Raw genomic sequence first — 12,327 nt, 5'->3', positions numbered from 1 at the left:
ATTAAAAATAACTTTTCTTTCAGAAGGGTGATAGAAGCACTGATTCGTAGCAAAATCTTGTTTTTAGCTTTGACTTTATTTTTGTGGCTGGATTTTTTTAAATTGTAAATTACTGATAACATGTCATTTCTATAGGATCTGTTTTAAATCATCTACCTTTTATTGGACAGTACAAAAATACAGCATATTTTGTAAACCAATTTGAATGAAAAAAAATATATAAAGCACAGCAGAAAGTTGTTTCCCCTAAGTTAGTAAGAATAGTGTATGTTGGAAATTTTTGCTAGTAATGGCAGGTGCCTAAATGAGTGAATTAAAACAAAGAGTCCATTTAAAAAAAGAAAAGATAACACAAGATTTAGCAGATTCTTTATTTGAAAGATAAGGGCTAGAACTATGGTATTCTGGAAAACTATGGAGATAGCATTACAAATAAGAATCACTTATGCAGAAAACTGAGTATAATCCTTCAGAGGAAAAGACAGGCATCAAATGAAATAGAGGATTTTCAGACACTTATGATGATATGATCATAGCTGAATGGAAAATCAGATTTTCAATACCAGACTCTGGAGAAGCATAAGGAGGTAATCAGGAAAGTGATATCATAAGGGTTTATCTGTTTACATAGAGGATGACACTTATAACTCATTAGAATTTTCTCATTATGACAGAAGGAGCATATATAGACAGAGGGCCCAGCTATAAATTGAATATAAAGGGATGATATTTTTTAAAAAATTAATGAAATTAGGTGGTTAAGGGGGGAATGTATTGAGAAAAAGAGAAAGGGAGAAGAGGAAATAATGTAAATTATCTGTCAAAAAAGAGGCAAGAATGAGCTTTTACAGTGAATGGGAAGTAGGGGAGGAAAGGATGAGAGTCAACTTTCATTTTATTAGAATTGGCTCAAAGAAGAAAAAACATGCATACTCAATAGAAGTACAGAAATCTAACTCAGAAAAATTAGGAGGGGAATAGTAAACAGGAAAGGGAGATGGTGATAAAATTAGAGGGCATATTTGGTGAAGATATGGTCAGTAGCAAAACACTTTTGTGGAGGGTCAGTGTGAAAGGAGAGAGGGAATAGAATCTGAGAAAATATAGTTAGCAACAGTAATTGTAAATAGAATTTTGAAGTAAGTTTCACCTGATAACACCTTATTTCTCAAACAGAAAAAACTGAGTCAAATTTATTAAAAAGTTATGCTCCAAATGATAAATGATCAGAAGATAAAATCTGTATACAAAGAGCAATAAATCAGTGCATATCATTTGACTTAATAATTTGACTACTAATTATGAATACTAAAAGAGATTTTTTAAAAAGTAAAAGGATGTATATGCACAAAAATATTGGTAGGAACTCTCTTCTCAGGGCAAGATATTGGAAATCAAGATGCCCATCAATTGGGAGATGGCTATTTCAATTGTGGTATGTGCATTATTTTGCTATTCTCAGTAGTACGATGATCAATGTCTATTCTGAAGGACTTAAAAGAAACTGATTTGATTATATCTGAGTAAAGAATGAAGTATTCTCTCCTCTCTTTCTCATTTTCTTCTCTGCTCCTTTCTTTCTCCTTTCCTCCAATCCTACTTCTCTTTTGAAAGGTTGCTGCTGCTGCTGTTTTTTTTTTTTTTTTTAATGATGGAATTTCTTTGTCCACAATCCTTTTATTTTGCATAATGTCACATATGCTTTTTTTAATGCGAACTGTGAGTAGGGACTCAAAACTTTTTGTTTTTAATTAAATTTATTTTATTTTTAAGTTTTTTACTTACAAAACATATGCATAGTTTTCCCCTTGCAAAACCTTGTGTTCTAAATTTTTTTTCTCTCTCCCTTCTCCTCACCCCCTCCCCAGTCAGTAAGTAATCCAATATATATCAAACATGTGCAATTCTTCTATACATATTTCCACAATTATCATGCTGTACAAAAAATCAGATCAAAAAGAAAAAAAATGAAAAAGAAGGAAAAAAGCAAGCAAACAACAACAAAAAGGAAAATACCATGTTGTGATCGATACCCAGTTCCCATAGTCCTCTCACTGGGTGTATATAATTCTCTCCATCACAAAACCATTGGAACTGGCCTGAATCACCTTACTATTGAAAACAGTCATGTCTGTCAGAACTGATCAAACTAGATTCTGTGTAGTTTAATGGGTCACTCTATCTAGTTGGTTTATTTGTATGTATAGAAATACATGCATACAACAAAGCCTGCATGGCCATTGAAGAACAACAATGCAGTGGCTTCAAAAGAAAAGAGCTAATCGGATCTCATTTAAAAAAAATTACACAGTACTTTTAATGATTATGCTGTCTCAAAAACTAATTTTATAAACATCAATATTCTTTCAGGAATGATTTTTGGCCACAGTAAATGTTTCAAAGTTCCAAACCCAAATACATGATCTCAGAAGAATCAAAATTGTAGATAATCCCAAAGAGCCATGGACATATATGTACAGTGAATATAAGTAGGTGCAGGCAATAATGACTTTGATGTATAGTAAGTATTGTCAAGACATAAATGAACAGAAAAAAGGTGTGCTAAGATTGTATTGAAAATAAAATAAAAGCTTGCACTGGTACTCAAGTATTAAAAGAACCAAGGGAATGAATCAGTGTTTTTCCTGGATTTTTTATGAAGAATAACAAAAGTCCTGTGAGAGGAGATTGGATGGAAGGATCAAAATAAGAAACAGCATCATGAGTATTGACAATAAGATCAAGGGGTCCATCAAAGTATTTCACCATATCATGCTTTTATTTATTTACATTTGTCAATGTGAATATTCTTAAGAGAAATTGAAAGAAGAAGGAGCAGAAATTAAATGCTACAATCCTCATGGGTGACATTAAGATTATTTCATCAAGAGAATCAACTAAATCACGAGAGTTCAAAACTTCTATGGAATAATCTTAAATAATTTCAAATCAATAAAGAAAACTGCAAATAGTAATTACCAATAAACAGTAGTTTATATGCTCACGTGAAGAGGTTTCTTTCTTGCAGAATAAATAAGCATTTTTATTTTTATAGCTGATGTTTGTTGACATTTTTCACCCCTTTCTAATGATATTCAATCTCATTCACTAAGTGTTCCATGATATAAATTCCATGATTTAATCTTACTCCTCTAGAAAGGTTGCTTTATTAAAAAATTTAAGGTTTAATTTAACATAATTAATTTAAGCTGTACCTTTTAGAGTCATCCATGGCATTCACATTTGCTCCATTCTTTAAGAGAAAATCTGCCAACTCAATGTTTCTTGCTGAAATTGCCAGCATAAGTGGTGTACGACCTTCCTGCAAAGTCAAAATAAAGATACCATTATAATAAGCAAGCATTTTATATTTACTTTAATGCACTTTATGATATTTTGTGAACATCTTGTAAATGTGATGATGATATGGAAAGGAAGTATGGCACAATGGAACATTGGAGTTAAAAGACCACAGCATTAATCCTGTTGTCTATTAGTTAATTCCTATGTGATCATTAAGCAATTTATATCACCTCTCTGGGCCCTAAGTTTACTTATATTAAAAATGACATAATGAAACTAGGTGTCTCTGGGATTCCTTCTAGCTAGTAATTATGTAATAAGACAGAAATCCAGAATTTGTTAGAGACCATTTTGTATTATTCCATGGGTGTCTTCCTTTCTTGCCATTTTCATTTCATAATCAATTGTCCAAATGCAGCCAAACTTTTCCCCTCAGAACTCTACTAAAATAAAGCTATATCCTGGCTGAGTTTAAAGGTGACTAGTTATCTTTACCCATTCTTCTCAAAACAACCACCATGTCCACAACCACCATCAAAACAAACTAAAAAAAATATTGTCTTGAGAGGGTTAAACCCAGGAGAAAGTCATTCATCTAGACTTTTCCATTTCTTACCAACCTTCCTAATATGTTCTTTGTTTTTTTTGTTTTTTTTTCTCTCAAGTGGTAATGACTACAAATTAAGCCTTTGCTCCAAAAAATCAGGAGTCATTCAGTAATTCTAGAGAGAAAATTATTTAAATGTGTAATAATTAGGATAAAGAAGCATGTACTTAAAAAAAATTTGTTCCTGTGAAAATTCTGTCTCTAGTTTTATACCTAATAGGAACAAATTTCAAAAAGTTTTCCTAAAAATTGTGACATTTCTTCATGTGAAATTCATATTGTAAAAATTTAAATGTAGAATAGAATAGAAAAATAAAATGTAGAATAGTAAAAAATTAAATGTATAATTCCACAATATCTGATGGAACTATTGAATTCTGGAGAGCAGACCTAATATTTTGTGCAAAGAAGATTCTGGAGAGACAGATGTGATTAAATAGCTAGCTAGCAAGCTTTAAAGTCAATAAGACCTAGATTCAGGGCCTGATGCTGGCAAGTATATATTGACTGGGTGACCTGCAGTACTGCAGTAAGTAACGCAGGGTTTCTTAACTTTTTTGTGTCATGGACCCCTTTTCCAGAATAATGCCTAAAATATGTAGAAAACTAAAACAAAACAATTACATTGAAATAACTATAAACTTATTATAGTCCTTTTAAAATTAATGGACCCCAGCTGAAGAATCCATGCTTAAAATACAGAGCAATTGCTGGTCTAAATCAGTAGTAGAGGGTATTTCCTTCTTAGGAATGAATGTGAATGTGAATGAATGTTTTAAGAAATCTCTTCCAGTGTCATGCCCACTCCTCCCCTTCGTCATCCCTCCATCCTGCATCAGAAAATTCTGAAGGCTGATGGATTTTGACTACAGAATGATTTTAATTTATTTCCATTAAAGAAATGCTTTCATGAATAAATGAATTATAAAATATGTGAAATGGACATTATTTGATTTTTTAGCTGATAATTTACTTTATTATACAAGAGGTTTGCTTCTACCTTGTTTTTTGCATCAATATCAATTTTGTGTTCAATCAGTTTTTCTGCCATGAATTTGTTCCCACCAGAGGCAATATAGTGAAGTAGAGTGTTGCTGTGGCTATCCCTAAGATTAGGGTCTGCACCATGTTCCAGCAGGATTGTTGCACATTCTTCCCTTTGACACTCTATTGCCTGTCAGTATAATATGTATAAAGAAATAATAATATGATATAAAATTTAATATATTCAAGCATCATTAGTGATATTTAATTGTTAGCAAACTTAGTAACTTATTTACTATTAATTTTCTTAATCAAAGAAATCAAAATGCATTTCATGGAAAAGCATGTTTAACTAATGCATACCTTCATTAAAGGTGTTTTGTTGTCATTATCTAACAAGTCGAGTTCACATTTTCTCTCTATTAAGAGAGATACAACATCTGGATATCCATTAGCACAAGCCAGGTGAAGAGGTGTTCTACAGAAATGAGAGAGTAATGTTTGTTAATATACTACAACAATAAAAATTTTACCATTGTTTTATATAAATATATATATATATTTATATTTTAATATAACATGCACTGTTATTATGCCTAAACTGTAAATCACCTCCAAAATAAATGACCACTCTTGTCACCTAAATACAAAATATGAATTAACTCTCATTGTTGATATGATAGACAAAATCGCTGGCAGGTGGGAGTAGAATATATCCAGTAGGTAAATTTAGATTTCACCAGAGATTAGCATGGGAACTTTGCTCAATTTCTGACCTTAGCTGCTTCACCTCTCCTGAAGAAATTTGCTGGTCCCTTGTTGGGATTAACCATGCTGATGTCAAATGGAGTTCTTATGGCATGGCCCACTGCAACCCAGAACTCATGAGTCAAGACATCTGCCAGCCTTAGCCTCCCTGTAACAGATTACAGATGGGCTTCACCCTGCCTGGTGGTCAAGTCTAATAACTTTTAATAACTAATTACTTTTCCCAATAAGAATATCCATCTACAACTACACATTTTTTAGTAAAGCAACTGCCTCAGAAAAAGGCCCTTACACATTTGCATATTGTATCTTTCTACAATCACATGGGCACATATGTGTGCATTCTCAACTAATGCTTACTGAAATGCAGCAGTGTACAGTTGAAGTGGCTCTGTATTGCTACAGGCTATTCCAGAACAGTAAAAGTTTTGGAAGTTCTACCATGCTGGGAAGGTTTACAGTGAGCACTTGGTATATCTGCTGCCCATTGACCAACCTAACTAATGTCATAAAGATATCATCAGTTTGGTCAACGAAGGATGAATTTTTTATTCATAGTGTATTTCAAGGTCTATCTTTGTGGTGTAGTTATTTCAGTCCTGTTTGACTGTCACCTCATGTTGAGTTTTCTTGATAAAGATATTGGAGCAGTTTGCCATTTCCTTCTCCAGCTCATTTAACAGATGAGGAAACTGGTAAACAAGATTGAGTGACTTGCAAAGAGCCTCACAGCTAGTATCTGAGGCTAGACTTGAATTCACATTCACAAAGATGGAGTCTTCTCGATTCCAAACCCAGCATTCTATTCAATGAAAACCTTGCTGCCATAGCTGATAACATCAAGTTGTAAAGAGGTTATGTTATGTATTGGTAGAGGAAATATTCACAACAAAATCATATATTTCAGAAGTAATGAATGTGTATATAAATATTCATACATGTATGTTGTAATTTTTCTTGTTTTTGAGGACTCCTTTTTCCTTTTCCTTATGCCTTCTTCCAGAGTGTCTAAGATAGGTAAAGTGGAAGATATTTCTGTCTCCCCTATCCTCTCAACTGCAATGGTTGACATGCTTAGATGTAGTTTGATAAGGAGAAAAACTAGCATCTATTATGTCCAAGACACTGTGCTCAGCACTTTAGAAATATTACTTCATTTGATCTTTGTAAGAACCCTGGGAAGTGGGTATTATTCTCATTTCATACTTGAGGAAACTGAGAAACAAATTTTCTCAGGTCCCATTAATTAGAAAGTATATGCGACTGAATATGAATTCAAGTCATTCTGAGTATTTGGTTCTAATGACTAGTTAAATTAGTAATTAAATAAAACAAAAACAATAAAACAAGGCTTTTGCATCTCTTAAAAATAAACTGTTAATTTTAAAAGTTAAATTAGAAAAGGTGGAGATGAGATGAAGCCTTTTATTATTGACATTATCAAGGTAACCTTAAAAACATTTGAGATTGGTTAATTCAGTTTACACTCCTAATTTTATCTCTCAATCTAGGTGTCCCCCTTGCTTATCCAATGTAAAGGTCCACATTTTTGTTCAGAAAAGGGATAAGCAAAATTAAAGGAGACAGGGTAAAAGGATGATATTCCTGGGAAAGATTTGGCAGAAAAAAGAGCTAAATAGCAAGTGGAAAAAGGAAATAACTCCTGAAAAAACAAAATTTGTGAAATGGTAAGAGCTAAATAGCAAGTGGAAAAAGGAAATAACTCCTGAAAAAACAAAATTTGTGAAATGGAAAAAACCCATAGAACCAAACAACTCATTTAAAATTAAAGTGGACAAATACAAAAAGAATTTTAAAAGGTAACTAAAAATCAGAACTGAGCAAATGGAAATAAATGCCAACAAGAATCAGTCCAGTGAAACGAAAACAAAAAAGTTAGAAAATGTAAAATACCTCCTTGGAAAAACATGACCTGGAAAATAGATCTAGGAGGGACAATTTAAGGATTATTGTACTTCCTGAAAACTACGAAAAAAAAAGAGCCTCGACATCATCCTTCAGGAAGTCATCAAGGCAAACTTCCCTGATGACCTAGAATCAGAAAGTAAAAATAGCCATTTAAAATTTTACTGAGCACTTCCTGAAAGAGACCCCAAAATGAAAACCAAAGAATAATGTGGCTAAAATTTAGAATTATTAGACCAAGGAAAAATATTGCCAGCAGTCAGAAAGAAACAATTTAAATACAAAGGAGTCACAATTAGAATTACCCAGGATCTAGCAGCTTCCATTTTAAAGGATTGAAGGTTGTGGAATTTGACATACTGAAATATATGATAGAATATTTAAGAGAAGTCTATAGAGAATCAACTAAAAAACTAAAAAAATATGATGGAATACTTAAGAGAACACTACAGAGAATCAATTAAAAGACTTCTAGAAACCATGCATAATTTTATCCAAGTTGCAGGATACAAAATAAATCCACATAAATCATCAGTATTTTTATATATTACCAACAAAGTCCAGTAGGAAGAGATATAAAGAGAAGTTCCATTTAAAATACATGTTGACAATATAAACTATTTGGGAATCTACCTGCCAAGGTAAGTCAGGAACTATATGAACACAGTTGCAAAACACTTTCTACAGAAATAAAGTCAATAAATAACAACTGGAAAAAATAGCAAGTGCTCTTGGGAAGGCTGAGCAAATATAATAAAATGACAATATTACCTAAATTAATCTACTTATGTAGTGCTATACCAATCAAATTCCCAAGAAATTATTTCACTGATCAAGAAAAAATAATAAAGTTCATCTGGAAAAATAAAAGGTCAAGAATTTCACAGAAATTAATGAAAAAAAACAAAAAACAAAAAACAAAAAACAAATGAAGATGGCCTACTTGTGCCAAATTGCCAAATCTAAAACTATTTTACAAAACAGGAGTCTTGTGTGTATGTGTGTGTGTGTGTGTGTGTGTGTGTGTGTGTGTATACATATTAGTTCTTAAGAGCAGCGATTAATTTTCTGCCTTGAAACTTTTACTCTTCACATATCCATATTACAACAGCTGGGACAGCTAAGTGGTACAATGGGTGCCTGAGTTCAAATCTGATATCACATACTTACCATTGTGTGATCCTGGTCAGGTTACTTAACCATGTTTGCCTCAATTTCCTCATCTGTCAAAATGAGCTGAAGAAGGAAAAGGCAAACCATTCCACTAACTTTCCCAAGAAAATCCCCCAAATATCCTCATGGATAGTCTCACACAGTCGTTTTTGAAATGTCAGCAATTCAGCAGGAGGGAATAGTATTTACTCTCACATAGCTGTTGATTAAGAAATAATTAGTTGAACCCTGGTTAAAAGTAAAAGGAAGGAGTTTCCAAGTCATTAAAAATGGACAGGCTAGGATGTGAAGCCAGGTTTTGGGACTTCCAATCCAATCTCTACAAGGCAAAGACTGACCCTGCCCCTGCCCCAGGTGCGGAGGGGGTTTGATTTCTCCAGGGTTAATGGGGGGAGGGGGACACGGGCTCAAGTGGACGGATGGGGGGAGGGAATGTCAGCCTGTTCTCTCCCCCGCCCCCACCCTTTGCACTTACCGCTTCATTTTATCCAGTTCATTTACGGTGTTTTTTCCGAGCAGCAACAGCTGCTGCACCTTCACCACATCCCCGCGCAAGGCAGCTTTATGGATCTTTCCGAGGTCCTTGCTCTGGATCAGGTATCCTTGGGTGCGGTAAACCGGTTGGGAGCCAAAGAAACTCGGCAGGTTGAAGCGGCTAGATGAAGATTGCCCCTTCTTGCCGAAATTGAAAATCTTCTTCATCCTGGAGGCAGGCTTCAGGGCAGGGAGGTAGAACTCATGGGGGAGTCCTCTCTCGGGCCCTTCAGCCTGCTCGGAGGGGGACTTAAAGGGGAAATTAAAGGGAGAATTAAGGGGAAATTAAAGGGAGATATTAAAGGGAGAAATTAAAGGGGGAATTAAAGGGAGAATTAAAGGGAGATATTAAAGGGAGAAATTAAAGGGAGAAATTAAAGGGAGAATTAAAGGGAGAAATTAAAGGGAGAAATTAAAGGGAGAATTAAAGGGAAAAATTAAAGGGATAAATTAAAGGGATAAATTAAAGGGAGAATTAAAGGGAGAAATTAAAGGGAGAATTAAAGGGAGAAATTAAAGGGGGAGTTAAAGGGAAAAATTAAAGGGAGAAATTAAAGGGAGAATTAAAGGGAGAAATTAAAGGGATAAATTAAGGGAGAAATTAAAGGGAGAATTAAAGGGAGAAATTAAAGGGATTATTAAAGGGAGAAATTAAAGGGGGAATTAAAGGGAAAAATTAAAGGGATAAATTAAAGGAAGAATTAAAGGGGAAATTAAAGGGAGAATTAAAGGGGAAATGTCAATAATCCGAGGCCAGAGGTTTAGAAACCTGTGAGCCCCATAGCATTAATCATCGATTCAGAGCCGACTGCAACCCTGTCAACGGCAGGAGGGAAAGTGAACTGTGCGGGCTTTCTGCACCGGCTTTTATCAGGTTCTCTGCTCACGCGGATGCGAGGATAAACTGTCAAGTCACGCAGTGGTGAGGGCACGGGGGCCGGGTCCGTTGGCTCTCAGCGCGAGGAGTGCAAAGCTCCAGATCACGAGGATGGGTGAGCTCCAGGTCTCCCGTTAGAATCTCGGGACCCGCTCTGTTGCTTATTTTCTTAATGATGGCCTTCCTCTCCGAGATTGGGTTACTTCTGTAAAATGAAGAGATTCTACTCGATAATTTCTCAAGTCTCTTACAGCCGTTTAACAGTTCTGTGAAGCTGAACAGCTTACAGCCCAGCCTGGAAGGGACCCTAGGGGCCGGGATGGACAAATGAAGTGTAAATGCTCTTCTGACTCTTCCTTTCCCGTTACTTTCCCATCTTCAAATGTGTTAGGGAAGAATTTGTAAGGGACAGCCAGCCCGACAGCCGGTCTCAACCTGGCAGTCCTGGGTTCAAGCCCACTCTCTACAGAATTCTAATTACTTTATTGATGCTGTTATTAATGGAGGGGGCAGGAGGAGGGATTCAGTGGTTTATTGACAAAATATATAACACTTTTAGTTGAAAGATTTTTGTGTTTTTAAGTATGTTTCATTCTAGGAGAGACAATGATGAATTCATTCAGGAAGGAACAAGAGATACGGATAAGAAAGAGAAGAGTAAGGGAAGATATGACTATTTTCAAATATCAGGCACGGGTCACTTTATATTAGTTTATATCATACTGTTGCAAGCTTCCATTAGGACAGATCTTCAAAGCCTTCTTTGTTTTTAAGTCGCATATAGTGTGGAGTAGAAGCTAGCAGTATGTTGTTTTACTGATTTACATTCAACCCCCAAACCATAAAGACATTTCTGCAAAGGGAAACAATGCAGTTTATTATTTAACTAGTCTTGGCCTTTCCCCCTTGCTGCTTTTCCCTGCCGCCTCTTTAGGTTCCATTCACTATGTGAAATGTATCTTCTGCACCACCACCCACATTGATTTGTTCTTTCAGCTCCAGGATCACTGAATCTGAGAATACGGAAATTATGCATACCCATCCTAATGACCTCCCCCACCCCGTCCCCACTGCTCCCCTTGATTGTTCTCATTTTACTTCTGGTCTTCCCCTTTAGTTCCTCCTCATCTCGAATCCTTTGTCCCCTGGTCCCTTCCCCCTCCCTTTTCTTTTTCCCTTTCTTTCCCCTTTTCCTCTCCCCTTTCTCTTCCCCCTCCTTTCTTCTCTTTTTCCTACTCCTAGAGCCCCGTTCCCTCTCCTTTGCCCCTCTTCCCTTCCTCTCCCTTTTCCCCTCTCCTCCTTTCCAAAAACCAAAATATTAGCTCATCCTGTAGCTCTTTTGGTCTCAGTAGGGATTATTTGTGATCCAGTTTGTAAATCCTGTAGTCAAGTTGTTGATTTTACTTGTGAAATGGCTGGTCAGTATCTATTCAAGGGATAGACTTATTCTAGGGTTTGTGCCTACTTGATGATATCCAGTAGAACTTCAATACTTCCATTTAGAAATTGCATAAGATGTTCTATAACATTTTCTAGCATTTAGCACTATGCTATACTTTGAATAGATTTGGACAATGGCTTGGATAGTTGGAAGCCCTATTGAACAAGTAACAGACTCCATTATGGTAAATGTATTGTACTGTGTATATGTTGTGGACAAAAAAAATTGGTCATGAATTATATAATTATTTGAAAATACTTATGCTTCTTATTGGGGAGAAGGCCAGTGTACATGAAGAATAAACACGTAAATCTAGTTTGTTAAAACTCAAATATAGAGGCAAATAATTACAATTTGATGACTTACAGATATTTGGCTGAAAACTAGTATGAAATGTGTGGAGTCTGAAAATCATTTTCTTGAATACAGATGAACACAGACTAGATGAAAATGGACAAATAATTCCTCTTACAGTTATCATTGCTATTAATAGCTCCCACATACTTAGTATCTGGTGGTTTACACAATACTTATGTACTTTATTTTTACTGCAAATTTACAACAAACAGACATTTTTTATCATATTTATGTGGTATATTCTTTTTTTTAATTTCTTTTTTTATTTTATTCATTTTTCCAAATTATCCCCTCCCTCCCTCCACTCCCTCACCCCGATGACAGTCAATCCCATACATTTTACATGTGTTACAATAT

At 35.0% G+C, this 12,327-nt stretch overlaps 1 protein-coding gene and 1 long non-coding RNA gene across 4 annotated transcripts in view; one reads left to right on the top strand and one right to left on the bottom strand.

Moving 5' to 3' along the window:
• LOC141544748 (uncharacterized) overlaps positions 1-10,731 on the bottom strand; it is a 101,048-nt gene extending 90,317 nt beyond the window's left edge. For 2 of the 3 annotated variants that reach the window (XM_074271252.1, XM_074271254.1), the window contains exons 1-4: positions 9,237-10,731; positions 5,258-5,372; positions 4,911-5,084; positions 3,216-3,322 (exon numbers count right to left, since the gene is read on the bottom strand). In XM_074271252.1, coding sequence (XP_074127353.1) covers positions 3,216-3,322; positions 4,911-5,084; positions 5,258-5,372; positions 9,237-9,463 — 623 coding nt within the window. In that variant the 5' untranslated portion in view covers positions 9,464-10,731. The remainder of the gene's footprint in view (positions 1-3,215; positions 3,323-4,910; positions 5,085-5,257; positions 5,373-9,236) is intronic. The other variant, XM_074271253.1, reaches the window with a different exon arrangement.
• LOC141544759 (uncharacterized) overlaps positions 1-12,327 on the top strand; it is a 155,428-nt gene that overhangs the window by 26,971 nt on the left and 116,130 nt on the right. The window lies entirely within an intron of this gene.

The sequence above is a fragment of the Sminthopsis crassicaudata genome, chromosome 5 (assembly GCF_048593235.1).
Source record: "Sminthopsis crassicaudata isolate SCR6 chromosome 5, ASM4859323v1, whole genome shotgun sequence".
NCBI lineage: Eukaryota > Metazoa > Chordata > Mammalia > Dasyuromorphia > Dasyuridae > Sminthopsis > Sminthopsis crassicaudata.
Note: the sequence above shows the minus strand (reverse complement) of the source record. Positions and strands in the feature narration are given on the sequence as shown.